Raw genomic sequence first — 26,426 nt, 5'->3', positions numbered from 1 at the left:
AATTTGTGGACTATTCACCACTCTGCAAAGTTTCACGCTTCTAGGCTCAGTATTTCACATGCAAGACCAATTGATGCTGTCCACATTGCCCAAGTTTGAGCCAAAGTCAGCACCAAAACTGCACTTTTTCCGTGGTTCGCATGCAGCTGCCATTCCACGCATGCTCTCACAGCCACCTTTGTCGGGTCTGAAAGAGTGGCTTTCCCACCATTCAGCTGCTAAATGTGTAGCCACAACCAACTGTGCGTTTATCTCTAATGCGAGTTACTATTTGAGTTCATGGCAGACAGGATGATCTCCTGTACGATAAGCTGTGGATAGTTCCACAGTGCCGTCCTCTGCAGCTTCAGCTCAGTGACGTTCAACAAGCAGTACGCTGCTAGTCTGCCATCAAGCCTGGAAGCGTGCTTCTGTGCACCCCAGGTGTGGAGGTTCTGTCAAACACCTCAGAGCACTCAACACATTTGGTGACTTTGTTTACTGCGAAAGATTCTGCGCGGCATATGTTTTTGTTTTTACGCAATGAGTGCAGCTACCATTTAACCTATGGCCAGAACAGGGATTGCATCCTGTGTGCTGTGCTACGGTAGTGCATTTGAAAGAAACCGAGGTGGTTTGCAGTTAATCCCAAATTCTGCACTTTGTGGTCGCATAGTTGTTGTTGTCATTGTGAATTGGTGTGTCATCTTTATAACCTTGGTCCCCCTCCCCCCCCCCCCCCCCCCCCCCCTCCCTGCAGGCCCCCTATGAGAAGTTCAAGAGCAGCCGGCTGGAGAGTGTCAGCACCCTGGTGGCCTCCCACACCGCCAAGTTGCGCAAGATGGCTGGACGGACATAGACAAGACACTCCCCCCAAGAAGTGTCGCACAGTGGTGGACAGTGTTTTCCACAAGTGTGTGTGAAAACAGACCATGACACTGCAGTGGGCAGACATCTTCGCTCTTCCTAGTGCACGCCACTAGAATGACCCTCTGCTCTGTGACAACAGCAGACTGCTTGAAATGACAACATGCCAGCTCACCCCACTTTTTTTTTTCTTGCTTTTAGAATCTTTGCTTTTAGAGGAATGATGCACAGAGGACAGAAACGGCAGTGCCTGAAGGGGTGAGAATCCGACTCTTCAAATCGCGTGTGAGCAACACTTTTTTTATGCCTCCTTTGGCAGCTGACAACACTCCATGCATGGATGGCAGAGCTGGCAATAAAGTTTTATCCTTCAGTCTTGCCCTATCGGGTCTTGCATCAGCTGAAGGTTGCAGTGCAAATCAATTAGGTGTGATTGCAGCTGGCAGTGAAGTAGACTTGTGGGTAAGCAATGCACCACTGCCCCAGCACACGTGGCTGTTTCAAACTCGGCCACCAGTGGGGCTTGTGGGACCCAGGCTGCTCTCCCCGAGCAACCTCCAGAGAACAACCAACAAATGTCCCCTGCCACGGTGGGCAGGTTTTTCACTCGCACTGCCGTGCACACCAAATTTATTTTAATTTTGGTTTTTATTTCATTCCCGTTGTATTTTTTTTTTTTTGGCTGCCACTTCCTCCCAAGGTCGTTTCGCATACCGTCATGACCTTGCAGAACGGGAGCAGTAGAGCTCTCGCTCTGAAATTGGTTACCCAGTGCCTGTTTAAAAAGAGCACTGAGGATAAACAAGTTTTTTTTTGGTAAATTCCTAACCTGCGGCTCTATCTGTGTACGTTGTTTATCAGCCAGCCAGAACTGAATTTATTGCTGCTAAAACTGCTTCTAGACAGCGAAGTTCGCAGGGGACCATGGCAGGGGACGAGGTGCTCGCAGCTGGTCGAGAACAGCGTTATATGGACAAATATGGGAGAGTCCTTTGCCCTTCAGCGGGCGTAGACGCCCTTTCGGATCTGCAGGAACCTGACCACCCTTCAAAAAAATTTTCACGACCGCCACCAGAGATATTTCATTTCTCGACATTTCTCGGGCTTTTAAAAGCTCGGCTTTCTATGAAAGCAGAGTCTTTGGCTTCAGAATGTGGTCATCTGTCTATGCAGGTTGACTTCGATTATTGGCATCATTTTGAAAGGAAAGGCTTGGAAGCATTGAGACGGATCGAGCAACAGAAATCGAGCGAAATATTTTAAGAGATGTAGCTGAAATTTTGAGAAACACAAAGGAAACTGTAAAGTAAGGCGTGTGTATGAATGTGGCTCTGGTCTGCTAAAGTGGTACGGCCGCGGCATGGAAGGCGAAATTGTTGCACAAATGGCCAACCCTGTAATGTCAAGGTGCTCAAGATAAATCCGCAGCCCAGTCCCACCGCCCTAATATGGAGTTTTCTCCTGCTATCCTTTCCTTCATAGAGCCGCCACGGTGGCTCAGTGGTCGGTGCTCGGCTACTGACCCGAAACACGCGGGTTCGATCCCGGCCGCGGCGGTCGAATTTCGATGGAGGCGAAATTCTAGAGGTCCGTGTGCTGCGCGATGTCGGTGCACGTTAAAGAACCCCAGATGGTCGAAATTTCCGGAGCCCTTCACTACGGCGTCTCTCATAGCCTGAGTTGCTTTGGGACGTTAAACCCCATAAACCAAACCGAACCTTTCCTTCATAACTTTTCCCTCAAAACTATTAGTAAATAAAACTGGCGGAATAACAGTTGATAGTGGTAGTGATCATTGATTTAGGTCGCCTGCTTGACGGACCATATATCCTCAGCTGCGGAAGACTGCAACTGCAGGCACGCAAGAGGCGGCCGGGGAGGGATGGGGTGATGGAATAGCGATCGGACGAAAGACGACGCTCTAGGTTATAACGTAGAGGGAGGAGCAGTTCGGGCAACGAGGATCGAGACGGAGGTGGGAGGAGGAACTAGGGATGCGGTTCTGACGGGTGAGGTCATTGCGGAGCTGCTTGGGCGCTTTGGGGTGCGGCCAGATGTGTCAGAGACGAATGCTTTCATATCCATCGTTGGGCGTGTAGTAAGAAGAGGGCATCGTTGCGATTTTGTATGGAGCGGAGGGTTCTTTGAGAGACTATAAATTGCACAGTTTTTCTGTGCGCCGAAACTGTGTGAAGAGGTCCACCTCACCTCAACGTCCACTTGTGTGGAAGATAACAGGATAAAGAAGTGATGGGCGGTTGGCGCCTACGAATCATTAGAACATTAAAGAACCCCAGGTGGTCCAAATTTCCGGAGCCCTCCACTACGGCGTCTCTCATAGCCTTAGTCGCTTTGGGACGTTAAACCCCATAAACCAAACCAAACCAATCATTAGAACAGCAACATGACTGCGCAGATGATATGGTTTTCCCCGCGTCATCCGTCACCTGCCGGTAAAGTATTACGCCTAATGGATATTCCGAGAAACACGTCCATGCAGCAACTGCCATTTGCCGAAAGCGAAACCGGAAGTGCTCGCGCCGCCAGAGGACGTGCGCTCCGTTTCACCGATCAACGTGCTTGAGTGTTGGGTCGCAATGGTCGCGCTGAACTGTGGCAACTCGTCGGCGCTCAGCGAAGGTTAGCGCGTTCGACGCCGCCGTGCCGACCTCCGAAATGTCGGAGCTTCGTGACAACCCCGAGCTCTGCTACTGTCAGTTCTGCGGCGGACTGTCGGGCTTGCGCCGGTGCGCTCGCTGTCGCCATGTCTTCTACTGCAGCAAGGAGCACCAGCGGATGCATTGGGCCGCGCACAAGCACGTATGCAAGGAGGCCAACGCTCCTATGCTTTCGCAGGTAGGCTACACGAGCTGATTTCGCGAACCAATCGCGACTGCTTGCCGAGCTCCTTGCGGTTGCGCTGGTCGCGATCGCTGGTGTTTTTGTCCGGCATCGAGGTCAGTGCACCGCGCGTACGTTGTTTACGCGGGCTTTCGGAATGACCTCACGGCTTACACCGAAGCGTGTCCACCTCGAGCCGCCGGTGTCACCTTCTTGAATGCTGCCTAAAAGGCTCGGAAAAGGGTTAAATTGTGACTTTGCTTCGGTTCCGGCTCCGACGCGACGAATGATCGGGGCACCGATCAAGAGAGACGTCATCGAGTTTCGATTCTAATTAGTTGTAACCTGCATCGCTTTGTGTTGCGAGTCTGTGGCTGTACTGCGAACAACCCGCTCGCAACCGTGGCAGCGTTGAAATTCAAACCCTTACTTAGTGGCGGATGTAATTTTTGCCAGTTTCTGGTTTGGTTTATGGGGGTTTAACGTCCCAAAGCGACTGAGGCTTTAAGAGACGCCGTAGTGAAGGGCTCCGGAAATTTCGACCACCTGGGGTTCTTTAACGTGCACTGACATCGCACAGCACACGGGCCGTTAGAATTTCGCCTTCAAGAAATTCAGCCGCCGCGGCCGGGATCGAACCCGGGACAGCAGCCGAGCACCGTGGCCGGGGCTTTTGCCAGTTTCTCCCGAAAAGAAGTTGTTTTGCTCAAGTTATTTTAGAGACATTTATGTAATGAAGACGGGCTAGTTGGTTGTTGACAATGGAGTGCATATTGCAAAGCGAGGAGGGACGTTGTTTATCAGGCGTGACTACGAATCTTGTATAAATGTGATTTTCCTGTAGTAAACCTTAGTTGAAGTTCCGCGTCTTGTCCTGTGCTTTCCTCTCTTTTTCGTCCCTCGTCGTTTTGCGCGGTTGCAATATGCACTCCATTTATGTAATTGTTGGCTCGGCAGTGCGGTCGATTTGAAAATAGTGCCTCACTTTCCTGTTGTCATAAATGAGGTGGATTACACTCGCTGGCGGGGAAAAACAGGAAGGAGGTCGTTTTTTCGTCACTGCCTTGCGCGATACTCGAGGAAATCCGGGTGCGAGTGATAAACTTGAAGATGGCTTGAAGATATCACTCAGAAGGCATCCCATTGGTTCGAAGTAGTTTTTAGGGTTATTTTCCGTGCTAGCTCCGCACACGCGGCCTCCCCAATCGTCATGGGAGACGGGGACGCAGTATTTGGCCCCTATTATTCCCTGCTACCCAGAACACACCAATAGGCGCTACCATATGAACTTCACTACCAGGGAGTTACTTATCATCATTCATAGTGATCATTTTGTTACTGAGAACTGTAAAACATGTTCTACCTCTGAGGCCACGGGACGTACAATAAAAACAGTCCAGCTTGTATGGACTTTGCTGAAAGACTATTTGTTTCTTTTTAAATTATTTCATTCTCTCATTCCTATGTGCAGTGTCATATATCTACCACATGGGCACTGTGAAATATTATTGAGCTAGTTAAAAATGAACTCAGTGCAGATCCTCTATTGCTGCGCACCCATTTTCAAATCACTGCCAAGCCCAGACCTGCTTGACACTAGGTAGTTCCCAAAGGGCAGCTGATATTTTTATTTGAATCAAGAAGCCGCGCGGTGGCTCAGTGGTTATGGCGCTCGGCTGCTGACCCGAAAGACGCGGGTTCGATCCCGGCCACAGCGGTAGAATTTCGATGGAGGCGAAATTCTAGAGGCTCGTGTACTGTGCGATGTCAGTGCACATTAGAGAACGCCAAGTGGTCAAAATTTCCGAAGTCCTTCGCTACGGCGTGCCTCACAGCCTGAGTCGCTTTGGGATTTTAAACTCCCATAAACCGTAAATCATTTCAGTCAACAAGCTGGCAGTGCTACCTTGATGCTCATGAACCATTTGAATGCTGACTGGGTGAAATGCTATTTTGCGCATAATTTGAAAGTACATGGCAGTATGCTTCAGTTTTAAAGTTTTGTTTTGGTTTACTTTCACTTCATTGCATACTGATTTGTTTGCCATAACATGCACAACTGCGGATGCATGCAGTTGCAGGCCAAAGGTTTGAGTGGAACGATGCGGTAGAGTTGCATGCCTGGTGTGGATCGGACTTGACTCAAGACAGAAAACTTGCCCGTGTTCTTTGCCCTTGGAAATAGTCTGACCTCTTGCCATGAAGGCATGAAGGGGCAGACAGTCTAAGTGAGGTGCCCATTGTAGCCCCTTCCGTTGCCGGGGTCTCCACCACCGTTGCTCCCGGTGCCTGAGCCAGTGCCCATGGTGCCCACGCCCCCCGTGACCCCTGCCTCGGCTGTGGGGTCCCCTTCCCCGGCGCCCTCCGTCCCCAGCCTCGCTGCCGACATACCCCACTACGACCCAAATGACCCCGTCAACCAGGCCTGGTGGAACGACACCCTATCCTCCCTGGGTCTCAGCACCGAGGGTGGTGGTGCCAGCGGTGATGCCCCAAACGGTAAGGGTCCTACTACATCTTGGGTTCATTGTGTGTATAACTCAGGTTACACAATGTGGGAGCCCAATGGAATGTGTCATCATAATCATCATCATCAGCCTGACTACGCCCACTGCAGGGCAAAGGCCTCTCCCCCCATGTCTCTCCAGTTAACCCTGCCCCTCGCCAGTTGGGGCCACCGTACTCCCACAAACTTCTTAATCTCATCCTCGCCACCTAACTTTCTGCCGCCCCCTGCTGCGCTTGCCTTCTCTTGGAATCCACTCCGTTACCCTTAAGGACCAGCGGTGATCCTGCCTTCGCATTACAGGCCCTGCCCAAGCCCATTTCTTCCTCTTGATTTCAACTAGGATGTCAATAACCCGCGTTTGTTCTCTCACCCACTCCGCCTGCTTCTGATCTCTTAACGTTGCTCCTATAATTTTTCTTTGAATAGCTTGCTGCGTTGTCCTTAACTTAAGCTGAACCCTCTTTGTTTGCCTCCACGTTTCTGCCCCATAGGTGAGTACTGGTAAGATACAACTGTTGTGTCCTTTTCTCTTGAGGGATATTGGTTAACTCTCTCTGGTAAATCTCCTGTATAGTTGCTGACGCCTTTTTATGTGGCGCCAATCAGTGAAGACTGCCGTTGCCTTTTTTTGCATCCACTTATGGCTTCTCCGGTTCCGATTTCCACCTTGCACTGGTAGTTGTTGTCCATTTTGTATCTGCATGTATCCTTACCTCGGCTCTCCTCGGTGTCCCTCGGTCACCTTGGCACAGACTGCTTCAGTGTTCGAGCAGAGCTTGTATCATTGCACTGCTACACTGTTTCTTGGCCGCTAGCAGTCTAACCGGCCTGTTTTGCGCTTGGTAGGCAATGGGCGAAAAACGCAGCTCTGTCCCGAGAATACAAAATGCACGTTCTAGACCATAATCTGGGCAGCTCTGGGAAGAGGAAGTGCCTTGGGGGGAGAGTAGGTGGGTGCTACTTAACCTGGTCGGCAGAAAACTCTATGAAGGGGCTTCAAGTGTCTAGCTGGGAGGGGAGAAGGCAGGGTGCGTGGTGAGATGCTGGCTTCCTGGGACAGTTTTGTGCGTTGCGGCAGACGCCTGAGTCTTTTGATGTAGTGTACATACCACTGCTTGGTATCGCTTAGCCAGAAATTAAAGGATTGGAGTAGTGGTATCGAAAATGCATTTTTAATGTACCATGTATTTTAATGATACTCGATACTCAGAAAAAGAAGTTGCCACAGCTTTGAGTCTGGCGTTATGCTGGCGGCAGCACTGAAAAATGGGAAGAGTTAAGAAGAGATGATATCAGAGACATTGGCCTAGTCTTTCTTCTCTCATTCGTTGTTTGGCAAACGGATGACACGTATGTTGCACTTGTGCACACTCGGTAACAGAAGGGACAAGGCTCACATTGTGGCAGAAACAACTCCCCTTCACGGCTGTTTCCAGTTCCAACAGGAATCGAAGGCTTTCACCTTGATGCTTGTGAGCTTACAAAACATTTGGTTGGTTTGGTTTATGGGGTTTAACGTCCCAAAGCGACTCAGGCTATGAGAGACGCCGTAGTGGAGGGCTCCGGAAATTTCGACCACCTGGGGTTCTTTAACGTGCACTGACATCGCACAATACACGGGCCTCTAGAATTTCTCCTCCAAAGAAATTCAACCGCCGCGGCCGGGATCGAACCCGCGTCTTTTGGGTCAGCAGCCGAGCACCATAGCCACTGAGCCACCGCGGCGGCTACAAAACATTTGTTGTTTACTTTGTAAGCATGATAAAGGTCACACACTCTTTCACTCGCGAGTCAAAGGGGTCATCAGCGCTGACATCGTCAGATGCATCAGCTGCCGGATTCCTTTCATTTGGAGAAGCAACGCTACAACAAGGCTTAGTTCTCAACATTGCGCTAGTGAAACCTGAGATTCTTGACAACACCTCGAGAATTCTTGGGTCACCTGACTATGCTCTTGTTGATTGATAAAAATTCAAGCTTCAAATTCAAATTAAAAATTCATATTCTCCGCCTTATGGGTATGAGTGGGGTAGCCTCAGTGGATCCCTTCAGCAGCCTGGCAACCTCTTTGCAGACATAGACACTGTTCTTTGTTTTAAATGTTTATTATCTATTTTTTAAAATTATTTTTATTTCTTACAAGGCACCCTTATGAAGGAAACCAACAGTCACTGAAACCAAAGAGCAAGTGGATGTTTTATTTTTGATTTGTGGTTTTCATCCCTGGGAGATTATTGGAGCAATTATTTTAAAGACAATTGATTAGAAAGAAGAAGAAAAATCAACCGCATGTTGCCGATGAGATCCGAGCCTGTGACCTACGAATTTTGCATCCAGTGCTCTACCAACTGAGCTATGGAAACAGGTGTCCAATCTTCTGCTTTCAGGGGTATTTATTGTATGTGTAGCTTAACGAAACCTTGAGAGTGTTCATTAGTGCCACCTTTGTCCATAGCGGTAAACATATTACGTCATCTATATTACCGTGAGTGCCACATATTAAAGTGATTGAACGGTGAGGGCGGAAGCTGTTCGAGGACCCTCTTACACTACCTATGGCATGAAGAGTGCCAGAATTGAGGCCCTCGTCAGCAATTCAGCAGTGAACGGAAGGGAAATGGGGGGTCGTTATGACGCACAGGACAGAAGCCAGCAGAAAAATAAAATGTTTTTTCTTGTGCTTTCTAATCAGTTACCTTTTAAAAATAATTACCCTATTAATCTCCAATCGGTGAACCCCACAAATTGACAAAAAAAAAAGAATCCCCTCTGCTTCTTGGTTTCGGTGCCTGTTGGCTTCCGAACAAAAGGGCGAGGGTTCATTACGCGAGTAAATGCGGTGTTCTCACTTTGCAAGTAATGTTGGGTTTTCTGGTGCCACTCTGGTGCAGCCAAGCTCGATGCTCTGAAGCCGCCCCCGTCCAAGTGGATCCAGCAGATGTGCGCCAATGTGATCAGGGACCTCAACCGGTTCGGCATCTGCGTCATTGACAACTTCCTGGGGGCCGAGCGGGGATCCATGGTGCTTGAGGAGGTGAGCACGTGTATGAGGTGCACCTGCTTGATTGGCATGCTCAAAGGAAGAAGCCAGCTTAAGGGGGGATGTGGGGATCAGATCGCAAAAATCGCGAAAAAAGTCGATTTTTGAACAGCACACTTTTTGGCATCTCCAACACTGTTTACTATGTTGTACTGAAATATTTCACCCAAAAATAAACTTCAAGCGCTCCAGATAAATATATTTGTCGCCATCTAGACATAGACCGTGTGTGCTAGGTTGGAACTTTCAGGCTTGTTTTCTCGAAAGTTTGTTTTGAGCTTAACACCTTGCTCGTGGAAAGCGTAGCACAGGAATGGGTGCGTGGATTTTTACCCTGTTTGTTTTGTTGTGATCACTGAAACGGGGTCTGCGTCAAAACAGTCTCAGATTTACTCTTTAGGCTCACATCTTTTTATTACGTGGTAATTAGAGCACGATACGTTCTAAACATAAGAGAAGGTGCATATTGTGTCCTTTAAAAAAAAGTGCAGAGAAATTTTTTAAAATTAAGAGAGTCTTGATTTACATCACACTTCTTAGTGAATATTAACAGCATTTACAGACCTGCAGCCTGTTTTTTTTTGTCATGCTAGGCTTTCCACAAGCAAGCAACATGGGGACAACATGTAAACAATGAAAAGGGCTGAAGCTGTCATCATGAAACTTTATATTTCATTGTTTGATGCTGTTTTAAACCAGTCTGCCAAACTTCATCACTCTAAGTCGAAAAGTACAAAAGTCGCCTTGGATCCCCACATCACCCCTTAAGGTGGCGGTTCCACTGCCGCCATCTTGCGAGTAGTTCAGATTCTGCCACCAGGCTACGACACTGATCCATCACTGAGTAAGTGTCTACCCGTCTTGCCCCCAGCGACCCGAGACTGGTTGTGGTTGAGATGTTGAGATACGTGTCCGGTCCTTTCTTGACTCGTGCTGTGTGAAGTCTTTTCTTTTGTTGCTGCGCCTGCCTTCAGAGGATTACAAACGAACCATGGCAAACCCGGCTGGTAGTCCCCGTCGTGCGTGGGGGGAGGTGTTGGCTGGGGTGGTTCCGCATGCTTCTTTCTCTGCCTGTCCCTCGCCAAAACCAAAGAGAGTGGGGCTTCCTTTATTCGGCCTATGGTTCCGGAAGGGTGAAGGGAAAAAGTTGGAGAGCCGGGGCAAAGAGGGTACCGTCTTTGTCCAAACGGGAACAGAGGTGGGGTGATCCTTGTTCGGGATAAGGGTGCCCAGCACGGGAACAGAGGACCGTTTCCTTCCCTCTCTTGTTCAGCCTTGGCTAAGTAACCACAGAAAGCTGTACCGTCGATGTTACTATCTGGAGGGCCTCCTTTGAGGGAATGTGCTGTTTCGTTCTTGAGTTTTACCCGACTACAAGACCTTCCTGTTTTCAATGTCGTGACATATATTAGTGGGAGCAAAGAAAAAGAAAAAATAATGTTGCCCAGCCCGCATCGCAAAAGGCACAACGTCGATACAGTGGAAACTTGGGAGAGTTAGTGATAATTGTCGACATAATTGCACAGCACAAATTACTAAGCAAGCGAAAAGAGAAAGCGGACGCCAAAAATAAGGAAGGTGTGATATAAAGCAAATTATTTATGTTTATGTCCCGTGTATATATTTCTAGCGTTTTTTTTTTTTTTTCAATGGACCTTATAGTTGAAATCGATGTCTTTCTTGTGTCCTTCCTTCTGCCCTTGTCTTTTGCGCGTGCAATCACTTCGTCACTGTTGATGCATAGTAATATTAGTAGTAGTCGGAACAGTCCTGGTCTAGAGTGTAACCTGCAAACTCTAGCGCTGAAAAAAAAATATTTTTTTTTTATCAAATGATATTGCATCTATGATAAGAAAACTATAACAAAGACAGCTATACAATTTAGTCAACGCTCAGCGGATGCCTGTCCAACCTTATAAACTATGGTTGGTAAAGAAAAAGGCAGAGAGAAGTGGGCAATTGTCAATTTCCGTTTACCCTTGAGATGAATCGTCATTGCGCAAGAGACGTGAAATTGCTATTGAGAGGGTTAGCACCGCAGGGTGTCGGAATGTGTTTACCTCAGAAGCCAATATTCGTCGTACATGCGGCGGCAGCTTGCAACCAATTCCGATCAACTTTGACGGAATTTCGCCAAGGTTCACAAAAATGCAGTATACAGATGCATACCATTCACGAGGCGGACTCGAGACTAGACATTGTACGAAGAAAGGGAGGGGGGGCAAGGTGTGCGGGAACGCTGCCAAAAAAAAGGGGGTCGGCTACAAAGCGATAGTTCTGTAAGCACTTAGGGCGACCCGCTCCCCTCTCTCATTTGGACCCTCAACTGCGTGCTCTTATTTATTTTAGACGTACGTCTTTCTTGCATCCAGTTTACATCATTAGGTTGCTTATTCCCTCCAGAATTTTCCATCGCGTGCTGAAATGCATATCTTTGTTGCCTTGCGTCGATTTGCCTCAATTTGGTTGGATCAAAGATTGAAAAAGCGCGTGCACGTATGTGTGTGTGTATGCGTGCGTGTCCACGCGCGCATACCTGGAAACTGTAGGAACAGCTGCTATTTTCACACCGTCTATTGTCAGGCAACTATAGCCTCGTTTACATGAACCCGACTTCGGCGGGTCGAGCCAGGAGATCGAGTTGAGCAAGGTCAGCCCAACTTGACTGCATGTTTACATGAACTCGATTTTAGCGAGTCGCGACCGGTTCAACAGCAGCGGCACCAAGTGTCGAGCGGTGCAGCGGGAAAGGGCAGTGGCAGCCTGGAAGATTGCGGCATGCACGGCTGCCTCGGAGGCGCTACGGCGCAAGCGAATAACAGGTTAGCATTTATCACCTCCCCTTCCACTAACCCACCCCCTGCAGCGGAGTTGACTGGACTCGCTCCCTCGACTCCCGGACCCGACTCTTAGGTGTTTACATGAACCCAGTAACCTGTTTTCAGCTCAAATCCTGAACTCAACCCGTCATGTAAAACACCGCTTATAACGTGCTTGTAATCATTTTCCGAGAATTCCTTTTCCTGCGGCGCTAGTCTACCCCGCCTGCAGGAGGGCCGCACAGCAAGGGGAGGGGGCGGTCCTTTGTGCCAGTTCCCAAAAAGGGGTCTCCTCAGCACTATAGTCGGTTACAACTAAAGAACGAAGCGGCACACACAACTCAGAGGGAGCCCTCCAGCCAGTCACGTCGATTTCTGTGGCTGTGCATGCAGCCAAGCCTGCGAAAGAGAGCGAAGGAGACGGCGCTTTGTCCCCGTGTCGCTGAGGATGGATGTCCTTTAATAATAATAATAATAATGTTTATTTCCATCATAACAGAAATGATGGAGGTGGTGAGAAAAAAAGCGAGGACGCCTGACTGAGTTCTCACCACCTCTCAGGCAGTAGCATACAGTTAGACACATTGCGCTCTGTACGTACTGTACACATGCAGCAGAAACAAAAACGAAACTGCAACAAAAGAATTAACAACACATAATACAACATTAACACACATAGTAAGGCAAAAATAACACAATGCAAGGCTTCATTCCAAAAGTGGTGTTAGTGCTGCTTATCAATAAGGATGAGTATAATTACAAGCTTTGAATTATAAAATCACGTACGGTGGAAAATGGAATATGAAGGACATCAATGTTTGAATCAATAAATATGTTTAAAAGTAGCGGGAGACGGTAATTAAGCATTTGGTGCCCGTAATTTGTTCGTGTAAGAGGTATAGACCAGTGTGGTTTGTGACGTGGGTATGGAGTCTGGAAATCCTGAAGTGAGGCTAAGTGGGCAATTGTGTTTAAGTAGGCTTTTTGTTCAGTTATGTAAGATTTAATTAACCTGTAATTATATATTTTCTGGACGTTTACAACGCTGAATGTGGTAAACAAGTGCCTGGTTGTGTGTCCGTAGGGTAACCCATATATTATTCTAAGCATCTTTTTTTTCCAGTACTGACAGTTTCTGTAGGTTTGTGTTTGTTGTGGTGGCCCATATTAGTGTGCAGTAATTCAAGTGAGAGCAGAATAAAGCGCGGTACAGAATTATTTTCACTGTTTGTGGCAATAAATTCCTGTGGCGGTAAACAAGACCAATAGCTCTTGATAATTTTAATGATATATCATGAATGTGTTCATCCCACTGCATGTGTTCAGAGAAAACTACACCTAATGACCTGAATGAGTGCACTATTTCAATTCTATTCGACTTGTAGTAAAGGTCGTTTGATAGGTGACATATCTTGTTTTTAGGACGAAAAATGACAATTTTTGATTTCGACACATTAACGGCTAACAGATTCGAAGTTGACCAGGATTCCAGCGCATTTAATATGTTTTGCACACGTGGTGTAAGATCAGAATTGCTGCCAGGCATGAATATGCTCGTGTCGTCTGCATAGATTATGAAACGCACTGTAGGGTCTAGGGCAACAATATCATTAATGTAAATGTTAAATAGGACTGGACCTAATATGCTGCCTTGCGGCACTCCGGACTGAATCGGTCTCACTGTTGATTTTTAAGTTATTAATCTGTACGTACTGTGTGCGACATGACAAATAGGATTTGATTAACTGAAGTGATTTCCCTCTTATTCCATAATATTCTAGTTTATCAAACAGTATATTGTGATTTATGCGATCAAATACTTTTGTGAAATCTATGAAAACTCCAATTACAATCTTCTTCTGTTCGAAATTATTTAATATGAATTCCTTTTGATGAAGTAGTGCGAGTTCTGTTGATCTGTTTTTCCTAAATCTGTACTGAGAGTCTGTAATTAGGTTGTGAGCTTCTAAAAACCTCTCAAGACGCGCATGTATCACCTTTTCAAGGCCCTTTGAAAAGACTGGCAGGATGCTGATTGGTCGGTAGTTTGAGAGGTCATTTTTATCTCTTTTTTTAAAAAGAACTATTACTTTTGCAGTTTGCATGTTTTGTGGAAAAGTAGCGGTTTCTAAGCACAAGTTATAAATATGTTCAAGCGGAGGGGCAACAATATCAATTACGTGCCTGACAGGAGCTATCTGGATGTCATTAACATCACAGCAGATGCTGTTATTTATCTCACTAAATACAGAGATGATCTCGTTTACAGAGACAGGCTGTAGGAAAAGGGTAGGCAGATGCCTCTCTCTGGGAAATGATCGTATATCTGTAGGAGTGCTATGCGGAGATGTAAAGAATTCATTAAAAGCATTACAAAGACTATTACCACTATAGTCAGTGCCTTTATATGTAATACTGTTTACCAGTTTATCGTCAGAAGAAAAGCCATCCAGCGAGCGAATTTTTCTCCATAGACCATCTGTACAGTTGCGTGAATCAAAGTACTTTTCATAATAAGTGTTTCTTGCTTTGCGAATGTCAGTGTTCATTTTATTTCTGTCACGTTGTAGTGACGGCAGTCCAGCGGTCAGGAAGACACCAACCAGTCTTGGAAACGAAGCTCTTTATTTGGGCTGACTTGCGCCCACAAAAGAACTGAATCACTCGGCGGCGGCGTAAGCAACAAACGTGCTCGTCGGTCGTCGAACTACGAATGTCCGCCGCTCGCGGCATCACTCAATTTAAAGCCGGCAAGGAAACTTCCAGATAACAGGTCAAGATCATCTACGGTAATCTGGAAAAACCTAGATGCAGCCTTTCATGGCTGCGATCAATCGAGATTAGTCTGGTCGCTTCTCGCGCCACGAACAAAAGTGATAACGACCCTTTCCTGCTGCCTTGAGCGTGAACGAACACACACTGCAATGATACGTGGCATTACCCCGCTTCCAAAGAAGCATCGTCTCGATGCTTTAAAATGAAAATAAACACGGACAATGAAAACTTCCAGTCCTTTAGCGTTCATAATATGGCTTCAGGCGTACGACATGTACGACTTCCGGGCGTGTGCGGCGTCGCTGAGATGCTGTCGTGCCGTCGGGGATGACTTCGTAGTCGAGGTCACCGATGCGACGGAGAACCTTGTACGGGCCAAAGTAGCGTCGCAGCAACTTTTCACTCAATCCACGGCGGCGAACTGGCGTCCATATCTAAACCCGATCACCTGGCTTGTAATGCGTGTCTCGTCGGCGCAGATTGTAGCGTCGGGCGTCGGTGTGCTGCTGGTGTTGAATGCGAAGCCGCGCAAGTCTTCGGGCTTCCTCGGCGCGATGAAGGTAGGCGGCGACGTCGAGGTTGTCTTCGTCAGAAACGTGCGGGAGCATTGCGTCGAGTGTTGTCGTGGGCTTCCTGCCGTATACCAGCTGGAATGGGTAAACCTGGTTGTCTCCTGGACGGCAGTATTGTACGCGAAGATCACGTAGGGCAGAATGGAGTCCCACGTCTTGTGTTCAGCGTCGATGTACATGGAGAGCATGTCTGCGATGGCCTTGTTCAGACGCTCTGTGAGTCCGTTGGTTTGTGGATGATAGGCAGTTGTCCTCCGATGGCTTGTCTGGCTGTAGTTTAAAATGGCTTGCGTCAGCTCCGCTGTAAATGCCGTCCCTCTGTCTGTGATGAGCACTTTGGGGGCGCCGTGTCGCAGGAGAATTTGCTCGACAAAAAATTTTGCGACTTCTGTTGCGGTACCATTAGGCAACGCTTTTGCTTCGGCGTATCGGGTCATGTAGTCGGTGGCCACGATGATCCACTTGTTACCTGATGATGAAGTCGGAAAGGGGCCGAGGAGGTCCATTCCTATTTCCTGAAAGGGCTTAGTTGCAGGTGGTATGGGGTTCAGGAGTCCGGCTGGTCTAGTAGGAGGCGTTTTGCGTCGCTGACACTCACGGCACGTTTTCACGTAATGGGAAACGTCGGTAGCTAGCCGCGGCCAATAGTACTTCTCCTGGATGCGGTGCAACGTGCGAGCAATCCCGAGATGCCCTGCAGTCGGTTCATCATGACATGCCTGCATAATTTCTTGCCTAAGATTCTTGGGCACGACAAGAAGATGTACTGTCCTGTTGGGCGCGAAGTTCTTCTTCAGGAGGACATTATTGTGAAGGACGAAGGACGACAGTTGCCGCTTGAACCCTCGGGGAGGCGATGCGGTCTTGCCTTTCAGATAATCAACTAGGCTTTGCAAGTCAGGATCCGAGTGCTGCTGCTCCGCGAAACTGCTGGCGCTTACCGGTCCTAAGAAAGCGTCGTCGTCTTCCTCTTCGGGTGCTGCGTCGACAGGGGCTCGTGACAAGCAGTCTGCATCGTAACGCTTGCGGCCAGATTTATAGACTACAGTTATGTCGAATTCTTGAAGACGCAGGCTCCAACGAGCAAGGCGGCCGGAGGGATCTTTCAAATTGGCCAGCCAGCAGAGAGCATGGTGATCGCTCACAACCTTGAATGGTCATCCGTATAGGTAGGGGCGAAATTTCGACGTGGCCCAAATAATGGCGAGACATTCTTTCTCTGTCGTCGAATAGTTGGCTTCTGCTCTCGACAGTGAACGGCAAGCGTACGCGATAACTTTCTCCTCTCTGCCATTTTTCTGAACGAGGACCGCTCCTAAGCCCACACTGCTTGCATCGGTATGAACTTCGGTTTCGGCGTTTTCATCAAAGTGCCCGAGCACAGGAGGGGACTGCAAGCGGCGCTTCAGCCCGTTGAAAGCTTCCTCTTGCGGTCTTTCCCATTTAAAAGGCACGTCAGCCTTGGTAAGTTTGGTCAAAGGTTCAGCGATGCGCGAAAAGTTCTTGACGAATCGCCGGTAATAAGCGCACAATCCAAGGAATCTGCGTATAGCTTTCTTGTCATTAGGCTGTGGAGACTGCGATCGCAGCCGTCTTCTGGGGGTCTGGGCGAACTCCATCCTTGCTTACGACGTGACCAAGGAACAGCAGCTCCTCGTAGGCGAAGTGGCACTTCTCTGGTTTCAGTGTCAGGCCTGAAGACTTGATCGTTTCCAGCACTATCCGAAGCCTTCTGAGGTGGTCTTCAAAGTTTGAGGAGAAGACAACAACATCATCTAAGTAGACGAGGCAAATCTGCCACTTCAAGCCTGCGAGCACCGTATCCATTACTCGTTGGCACGTCGCTGGTGCAGAGCAGAGGCCGAATGGCATAACCTTGGACTCGAAGAGTCCGTCTGGCGTGATGAACGCAGTCTTCTCGCGATCTCTTTCGTCGACTTCAATTTGCCAGTAGCCGCTCTTCAGGTCCATCGATGAGAAGTATTTAGCGTTGCATAGCCGATCCAGTGTGTCGTCGATGTGGGGGAGGGGGTAGACATCCTTCTTCGTAATGCTGTTCAGGCGGCGGTAATCGACGCAGAAGCGAAGGGTGCCGTCTTTCTTTTTCCCTAGGACAACTGGTGCTGCCCAGGGGCTCCTTGATGGCTGGATGACGTCGTCACGTAGCATTTCCTCAACTTGCTTGCGAATAGCTTGGCGTTCTAGCGGCGATACGCGGTAGGGGCTCTGTCGCAGTGGTCGGGCGTGTTCGTCTGTGACAATGCGGTGCTTGGCAAGCCGGGCTCTTCGCACATTCGATGCTGATGAGAAGCAATCGCTGTACTTTTGAAGAAGACTGCGTATTTGTTCTTGTCTGCTCCGTGGTAATGCCGGGTTGATATCAAACGTTGGTTGATGGCCTTGGTTAGATGGTTCTACAGGTTGGTCGGGTAGGGCAAATATGTCTCTGATGTCTGCCAGCTCTTCGAGGAAAGCGATCGTCGTACCTTTGTTTAGATGCCGGTATTCTTCGGTGAAGTTGGTTAGCAGCACCTGGGTTGGCCATTTCGGATTTGGGCGACTCCCCTTGCGACGGCCAGTCCTCGATCCAGGAGTAGCTGGGTGTTCCCCTCGATGACGCCTTCGGCAGTTTCGACGTCTCCAGTACCTATGCAGGCGAAGACACTTGATCGGGGCGGCACGCTCAGTACTTCGTCAAGGACGTTTAAGGCAACGCGATGAGTCGCTGTCGTCGCTGCAGATATGGCTTTGTCCGTGGAAAGCTTGTTCGACTTGGATCGAAGGTCGATGATCGCCCGATGTTCATTCAGGAAGTCTATTCCTAAAATCACGTCTCGCGAGCATTGCTGTAGGATCAGGAAGGTTGTCGCGTAGGTTCTCCCATTTACAGTAACTCTCGCGGTGCAGCGTCCTGACGGCGTAATCAGGTTACCACCTGCGGTGCGGATCAGCGGGCCATCCCAAGTTGTTGTGACCTTCCTGAGTCGGACAGCGAGTGGCCCACTCATGACGGAGTAGTCAGCTCCGGTGTCCACCAAGGCAGTAACCGCGTGATCGTCGATCATAACTTCAAGGTCACTTGCTCGCGTTTTCGCATTGCACGTTGTCTTCGGTGTACGATCTCGGCTTCGTCGAGTCGTGAGGCTGCGGTGGGCGTACTGCGACGTTACTTCACTGGGCAACGGTAAAAGCTTCAAGTCTGGCCGGTCGTCGTCGGTGTTGTCGTCGTAGTTGCGGCATGGTCTTGAGTACTCGTCGATGGAGGATCTTTATCATTGCGCTTAGAAGCAGCCTCATCTCCAGAGGCTGCTTTATTCAGTTTAACCTTCGGGGGCTGGGGGAGCGTCCACGCACGGCGTAACCTCGGCTAGGAGATACGAAGCACGGGACGATGGCGACGGGGAACGTGATAGGCGGCTCGGCGATGAGCATTCTTCCCGACGCAAAAGCTCTTCGAGTTCGGCTGGTCGCTGGCCGGGTCGGGGTCGTGGGGCGTCGTAAGAGAACCCTCGGATGCCCAGTCTTCTGTATGGGCAGTGCCGGAGGACGTGACCGGCTTCGCCGCAGTGGAAGCATAGTGGGCGGCACTGGTCGGGAGTTCTCCACTCGTCGCATTTCCTCGGCTGTGTGCGACGCTCGTAGGACGGGCGGGTTGGGGCGAGAGGGCGGCGGTCCAACGCAGCTGGCTGAGGGCGATAGGGGCTTGGGTCCCGTCGTCGAGGTGCAGGACGGCGCACAGCTGCGGCGTAAGTCATGGCTGGGGGCTGCATAGGCTGCGTGGGTGTCGGCGTCACACCCAAGGCCTGTTGAACCTCGTCCCGGATGACGTCAGGGAGCGGTGAAGGTTGCGGCTGCGTTCCCGTTGGCAGCAATCGTCGGAGCTCCTCTCGCACAACTTGACGTATAACCTCCCGCAGGTCATTGCTGTTAGCGGTGTCCAGGCAGCTTGCTGAGAAAACGCGCTGCTGGCGGTCATACTGGCGGGCTCGGGCATCAAGAGTTTTTTCCATCGTGGATACCTCTTCTACAAATTCCGCGACAGTTTTCGGTGGGTTGCGGACGAGGCCGGCGAAGAGCTGCTCTTTAACTCCTCGCATGAGCAGCTTTACTTTTTATTCTTCTTTCATGCTTGCGTCGGTACGCCGGAAGAGACGCTTCATTTCCTCAGTGTACACAGCAACGGTCTCGTTTGGGTGTTGTATGCGAGACTGTAGCAGCTGCTGGGCTCTCTCCTTTCGCACGACGTTCGTGAAGGTCTTTAGAAGCTGCTCCTTGAAGGTTTCCCAGTTCGTGAGGTTAGCTTCCTCATTCTCAAACCAGACTTTTGCTGGTCCCTCCAAGGCGAAGAACACGTACCTAAGTGGCGTGGCATCGTCCCAGTTGTTGAAGACAGCCACACGGTCGAACTGTTCCAGCCATTCTTCGGGGTCGGCTCCAGGCGAAGCGTTGAAGGTTGGTGGCACCCGGGGCTGCTGAAGAATGATTGGAGTCATCGTCTGGGGCAAGCTCATGGTGGACGTTGCTGTTGGCTTCCGCTTCCGGGTGGGGTCCGGCAGAATCCCGAACTCTGGTGCGTCCCCTTGCAGGCGTCGGCTTGCGCGGTGGACTGGACTCAGGTCCTGCGGTAGATGACTCAAAGGGCTGGCGTCTCGACTTGTAGGGGGTGTCCGGAACATGGGAGGCTACCCAGCACCTCCACCAGATGTCACGTTGCAGTGACGGCAGTCCAGCGGTCAGGAAGACACCAACCAGTCTTGGAAACGAAGCTCTTTATTTGGGCTGACTTGCGCCCACAAAAGAACTGAATCACTCGGCGGCGGCGTAAGCAACAAACGTGCTCGTCGGTCGTCGAACTACGAATGTCCGCCGCTCGCGGCATCGCTCAATTTAAAGCCGGCAAGGAAACTTCCAGATAACAGGTCAAGATCATCTACGGTAATCTGGAAAAACCTAGATGCAGCCTTTCATGGCTGCGAACAATCGAGATTAGTCTGGTCGCTTCTCGCGCCACGAACAAAAGTGATAACGACCCTTTCCTGCTGCCTTGAGCGTGAACGAACACACACTGCAATGATACATGGCAATATGTAATACTGTTTACCGGTTTATTGTCAGAAGAAAAGCCATCCAGCGAGCGAACTTTTCTCCATAGACCATCTGTGCAGCTGCGTGAATCAAAGTACTTTTCATAATAAGTGTTTCTTGCTTTGCGAATGTCAGTGTTCAGTTTATTTCTAAACTTTTTGAATTCTGCCAAACAAGCAGGACTTTTTGATTTAATAAACGATTGGTACAACTTGTTTTTCTCTTTTATACGGCGATACATTTCTCGTGATATCCAGGCTTTCCTTATCTTATTAGAAGTCTATCTAGCTTTATAAATAATATGCCTTTTATACGCACCACAGAACTTTTCTAAGAATAAATTATATGTTTCGTTTGCAGTAGCTATGGCATGTACGTCACTCCAGTCAATCAATGAAATATCTGCACAAAAACTTTCGAGAGCTGTTGGTGTGATGTGTTGAGTTGAATGCGGAAGACGGGATGTTCGCTTGCGAATTATTTTCCTGCACAAGAAGTATATGCCCATGTGATCGCTAAGATCACAGCACGTGACACCTGAACATATAGATGAGGTTACAATGTTCGTTGTGAATAAGTCTATTAGAGTTTCTGACGTTGGAGTCACACGAGTGGGTTTCGAAGTAGTAATAGTGAAACCAAAGCACTTCAAAAGTATGTCAAAGTTCTCACTGTTAGGTGTAGTGGTCGTCATATCTATATTGAAGTCACCACTAATGATCGCATGATATTTATGTTCAGTGATGTATTTAAGGAAAAATTCAAAGTATTCTAGAAAACAGGGCACATCACCTTTCGGTGGTCTCTAGAACACGGACAAAACTGTGTTATTGGTTAGGACTGACACAACTTCAACATCAGCAGAACTACAGCAAAGTACATCAAGAATGTCGGAGTCTAATTTATCACTGGCAAGAATACAGACACAACCACCGCGTGAGGCGCGCCGATTCATAGCAAATGTTGAAAAAGAAGGTAACCGAAAATCACCGTTTTCACTGAGCCACGTTTCTGAAAGCATGATTACATCCAGGCTGAAACCAAAGCTGTCAACTAGAATATTAAATTCCTCACATTTATTTTTTTATTGATCGTGCATTCAAACGAAAGCATTTTAAAACAGATTGGTGAAACCACTCTTGTGGATGAGTATTGCATATTTCACATGGCAATGGGCAGCTGTTAGAGGCCATAAACAAAAGAAGGCCTCACAAAAATTCACGGAGTACAGCAGCCTAAGAAGCAAGCTTTGCCAAGTCATGTATAGAACTAACGACACAGGCAGGGTCGCCTTCCTTTTTGCGCACAAGGATTTTGCCATGGGCATGCCAAACGAATTTGTGATTGTTGACTTTAGCCCATTCCTTTGTTGCCTGTAGGAGGTATCTGGCTCTACGGGTTAAATTTTCACAGAAGTAAATGTCGTCAGTGCAATCCTTTAGAGAACCTTTCAGCCGCAACCATTCATCCCTAACTTCTTGTCTCTCAAATCTAACTAGAATGGCCGCTATTTTGTTCCGTTTTGCAGGAAGCCTGTGGCAAGCCTCCAGGTCACGAGCACTGACTTCAGATACCTCTATTAATTTGGCTATGTCATTGACCTTACTGACAAGGTTTTCCTGTTCCGTGAAAGGAACACCATGTATTCGTCCGCAGTCGCGTCGGAAGTAACAGTGAACTGGAAACAGTACGCCTTTGGGGGCGGCGCACAGAACACCGGAGGGGCAGCAGGTCCTCGGGCCTGCCATGACGTCACGGGCGGCCGCCTGGGCTGCTGCTAGCACGAAAGACAAGTAGTTGGCCTGTGCATCGGCAAAGGCATGGTGCCTGGGCTGGGAGGCTGGTTGCGAAACCTCCGGATTGCAGTGGATCCAGGGCCCGCCTGCACTTGTTCTCGACACTTCTCAACTAGCCAGCGCCGAAAAAGAACTTCGCTGGGTCTGGAGGAGCTCGGACGACAGCATCAAGCGTGCTCGGCGGTCGTCGAACTACGGATGCCCGCCGCTTGCTGCATCGCTTAATTTAAAGCCGGCAAGGAAACATCGAGATAAAAGGTCAAAATCAACTACAGTAATCTCGAAAAACGTAGATGCATTCTTCATGGCTGTGATCAGTCGAGATTAGTCCGGTCACTTTTTGCGTCACGAACAAAATGATAAAGCCTCGTTCCTGCGGCACTGAGTACGAAGGAACGGCCACTACGATGATACGTGGCAATATGCACGCGGACGCACGCACGCACGCACGCACGCTAACACACACACACACACACACACGCACACGCACACACACACACACACACACACACACACACACATACACACACTCACTGAGTCTCGTGCATTACGTTCGTTGTATTGAACCCACGTCTGTTGGGCCTGCAGTCGAGCGCTATAACCACTCATGCACCATGGCGGGGCTCGGGCATTACATCACTTTAAGTTTCTCATCCCTTTCCATTTAAATTCAGTATGGTTACCTTGAGTACCGGAGCACATCGGTTTTCACTTAAATGAGGATGCAAATTCCTTATCAGGGGTCTCTCTCTGTGGCCCAATTATTGCTGTGCTGCCAGTCTATGTGTTTACTGCTGCGGTAAGGTTTCGCAGCTACATAATATTTCAGGAATTTGCTGCCTCGGCTCTTGCTTATTCACCCGGTTTTCAGCATCTTCTGCATCCTTGCAGCAGCAAAGAATAGCGCTCGTCAGGCTGGAGGACTCTTTCACGCGTTTGCGTTGCCGGATTCCACTGCTAAATTTCTACCTTCACAGATCTGGCCTGGCGTTTTCCCTACTGTGCACATATTGTGCCGAACCGGAGACAGTAGATCACTACCTGTTGTTCTGCACCCGCTTCTCTTCTTCTAGGAGGCGCCTATTACGAATTTCCTTTCATGAAATGAGTCTGCCGCGTCCACTGTGGTTGTTCTTTAAATGTAACCGAAAACATTTAAAGAACAATGACAGTGGACGCGGCAGACTCATCATCTGTTTTCGGTTAACCTCCCTGCCTTTCCTCTTCTACATCTTCCTCCTTCTTTAAATTCGCTTCTTGGATTGGACGGAGCGTCACAAGGATGCGCTCTCCTGCCCAAAATTTTTTTCTAGAAATTCCGCGAATCCCATTCTGAAGGTTTTTTTTCTTTCGCCTCCCCGCTCTCAGTCAGTGCAAACGTGAAACATTGCTTGCATTCTATTCGAATTTGCACACGAAACCATTGTCTAGTCTCCAATCTCCAAGCTAACAGGTCCCCTTTCGTTGCGTCGCTCAGTCTGTCAGCCTATACCCTATTACTACTTCTTTTCCCCCGTTAAACGCTCTTCTTTTCAGCAATTCTTCGCCTATGTCTTGGCAACTCCCGCATAGTTGGTATGTGCCCTTTCTATTTCACGCCAACCAACCAAACTTTTTCACACCACCAAGAGAACAGAACAAGTGACGCCAGAAAAAGCACTTTCTCTGGGGCCAGACATCAAGCTGCCATTCTATATGAGCTCGGTTCCGCGGTTGCGCGCTTGAAAACCTAAAAAAAGGCATATTTTGTGTTGTTGGAGCCTTGTGCTTGCTTCTTTTTCTTCGTCACATACAGCTGTCGCGTGATTTCGCCTCGTGCACACGCCCGTGTTCTCAACGGACGTCGCAGTCCTCGCGGTGAACCAAACACAGCTCGACGGCTCGGTCCAGGCTCATTGGTGGCAGCAACCTGGAACTGGCACGTAAGTCGGCGGCAGTTTGCAATGGCTGCCAGTAGCGGGAGCCCGTGGCCCAAATGCCCGTAAGGCTAAGGCTTCGGGAGCGCGTTCGCCACTTTCGTGGTGCGTTTGACAACCAGACCATTGGCAGCTGCTGCCTGCAACTGCTTAGCGAGCGTCTACTGTTTGCACGTAGGACGTTGTTCCTCATCGTTTGGTTTCGCGTTTTACAAGGAGCTTTCTGCACACTGAACTATGCTGCATCCAAGTCGTAACGGCAGGAGATCAGCTGAGGGCACTGGGGAATATAAGATCAGGCCACCTGGTCAAGGTTAGCCCGTAGGATATCTGGGAATATTTAAGAGCGCTACTTCTTCCTGAGCTGCGTTGGCGTAAGCGGAAGTGCGAGCGAGGAGCGCAGGAGCGGGTGAAATCACGGCGGGAAAGAAGACTGCGCGAGGAGGGAAGAGAAGGAAGATCGAGTTACAGCTACAGCGCTTTTTGAGGCATGCACACGCAGGCTTTCCAGGTAACAAGGTGGCCCACTCCCTCACCCGAGGTCTCACTTTCCGGGCTGGAGTTGGACCCCCTGTGCTATCCCTGGAGCGTCTGCTTACCTTCAGAGATACCGAGATACCCGGAGCATTTACGCACCGCCGGCTCCCTTCCTAATCCTAACAAAGGCCTCCCACTGGTGCCGACTACAAACCAGTACTGCTCTCATCCCTATTCTCTGTCATATGCACTACCCCTATAAGTTCATCTCCTCCTGTAGGCTCTGCAGGAAATCGGGAGATTTCACGTCCTCCTCAGAAACCCTACCTTCCCATGCCTTCCATCCCCGACCCCGGCGGAGTCATACTGGTAGACTCTCCTGGCCAGCTCCGCTGCTGCTGACCAACGCCGGATATTTACCGACGCCCTCAAGCGGGTAGCCCTCCATGGGTTGTCCTTTGCCCTGTGAGGGCAGCCCCCTAAGCGTTGCCTCGTGCCATGTAAGGGGGAGGGGGGAAGGGCGGGGCTTGCCCACATGTTTTCGGACGCCAAACGCCGCCGCCATTCGGCAATGCATGTCCGTCATGCTGTCGCCTATCTTTCAAATACGTCGACACCTGAGCTTGTATTTCGCAATACCTTTCATCGTAATTTTTCAGTGAATTTTTTTTCTTTGATGCTAGCTCTTAGCTGCCCTAATCGACGTCAAGCTTCCTGACACTGTGCTTTAAGTATGGGACGAGACTTCCTGTGCCGGCAGCCGACCAAATAACCTGCAGAGAACTATGCCGATAGTATGACCCCATTTCAATTTCATCGCGGCACAGAACCATTGAAACGGCGCTGCCGGCATTCTCTTTTTCCAACTTTTCTGCTTGCAGAATGCTCTACTAAAAATACTTCCATTAGCCGTCACTCTAACCTAAACCAAAGAATCTCGGAGTGTATATAAAAAAAGTTCGTCTCGATGGGGGCTCCGAATTGCGGTCTTTTGCGTCCACAAACGCAGTGCTAATCAACTAAGCCACGTATCCGCTGGAACGCAGCATTGTGTTCGTGCTCCATACCGTTGCTCCATGCGTCACGTGTGCCCAGCGAGCCAATAAGAAGACACTGCCAGCATCCTCTTTTTCAGGCTATTCTGGCGGCTGCTGGCAACGCAGCCATTTCCTTCAGGATATTTATGTCGTGCGTATCAACTGCTGCGCTGTATCGGCACGCAGACCGATTCGTTTCGGCAAAAAAAAGAGGATTTGTCATAAATATCATACACAAAAGTCATCGCAGAGAGATGCGCCCAATTCCCACTTTAGTCTGACAGCGGGCAAAGGCGATTCTTTCCAAACTAAATTTCTTGCTTGAGGGGTTAAAGGGGCGACTGCAGCTCTCCTCCTTAAATCCGCCCTTGGAGCCTTGTGCGACAGCGCGTGCATTAGAACGTTTCAAAATTTCCCCCTTATTTACCGTCCTGCCGCGTAACAATTAGCAGCGCTCCTGGCACGAGGGAACCTTTGAGCGCGACTCGCAACGTTGTGGACGACCAGCAGGCTTCAACGAGCAGGTCGGAGGAATCCGCCAAAGAATCGTAAGCGCTCGGGTTATTTTTAACCCGTGTTTTTGTTTCTTTCGTGTTGTGTGCGCCGCTGCCGTTGTAATTCTGTGACGCTCCTGATATTCAAAAAAAAAAAACGTTAGGGGGCACTGCGGAAACCGCATTGGAGCAATGCGAAAGCATTGACGCCTCCTTGCA

General features: G+C 49.2%; 2 protein-coding genes across 3 annotated transcripts in view; both read left to right on the top strand.

Moving 5' to 3' along the window:
* Positions 1 to 1,221, top strand: part of LOC149356446 (G2/mitotic-specific cyclin-B-like) — a 283,637-nt gene extending 282,416 nt beyond the window's left edge. For both annotated transcript variants that reach the window (XM_089584184.1, XM_089584185.1), the window contains exon 8: positions 740 to 1,221. In XM_089584184.1, coding sequence (XP_089440310.1) covers positions 740 to 838 — 99 coding nt within the window. In that variant the 3' untranslated portion in view covers positions 839 to 1,221. The remainder of the gene's footprint in view (positions 1 to 739) is intronic.
* A 2,301-nt stretch (positions 1,222 to 3,522) lies between these two features.
* The window catches only part of LOC149356445 (uncharacterized), a 45,375-nt gene continuing 22,471 nt past the window's right edge, over positions 3,523 to 26,426 (top strand). The window contains exons 1-3 of the mRNA XM_089576346.1: positions 3,523 to 3,702; positions 5,934 to 6,186; positions 9,088 to 9,247. Coding sequence (XP_089432472.1) covers positions 3,523 to 3,702; positions 5,934 to 6,186; positions 9,088 to 9,247 — 593 coding nt within the window. The remainder of the gene's footprint in view (positions 3,703 to 5,933; positions 6,187 to 9,087; positions 9,248 to 26,426) is intronic.

Source organism: Amblyomma mixtum, chromosome 3 (assembly GCF_055824585.1).
Source record: "Amblyomma mixtum isolate Tamu chromosome 3, ASM5582458v1, whole genome shotgun sequence".
NCBI lineage: Eukaryota > Metazoa > Arthropoda > Arachnida > Ixodida > Ixodidae > Amblyomma > Amblyomma mixtum.
This window is presented reverse-complemented; position numbering and strand designations above follow the sequence as displayed.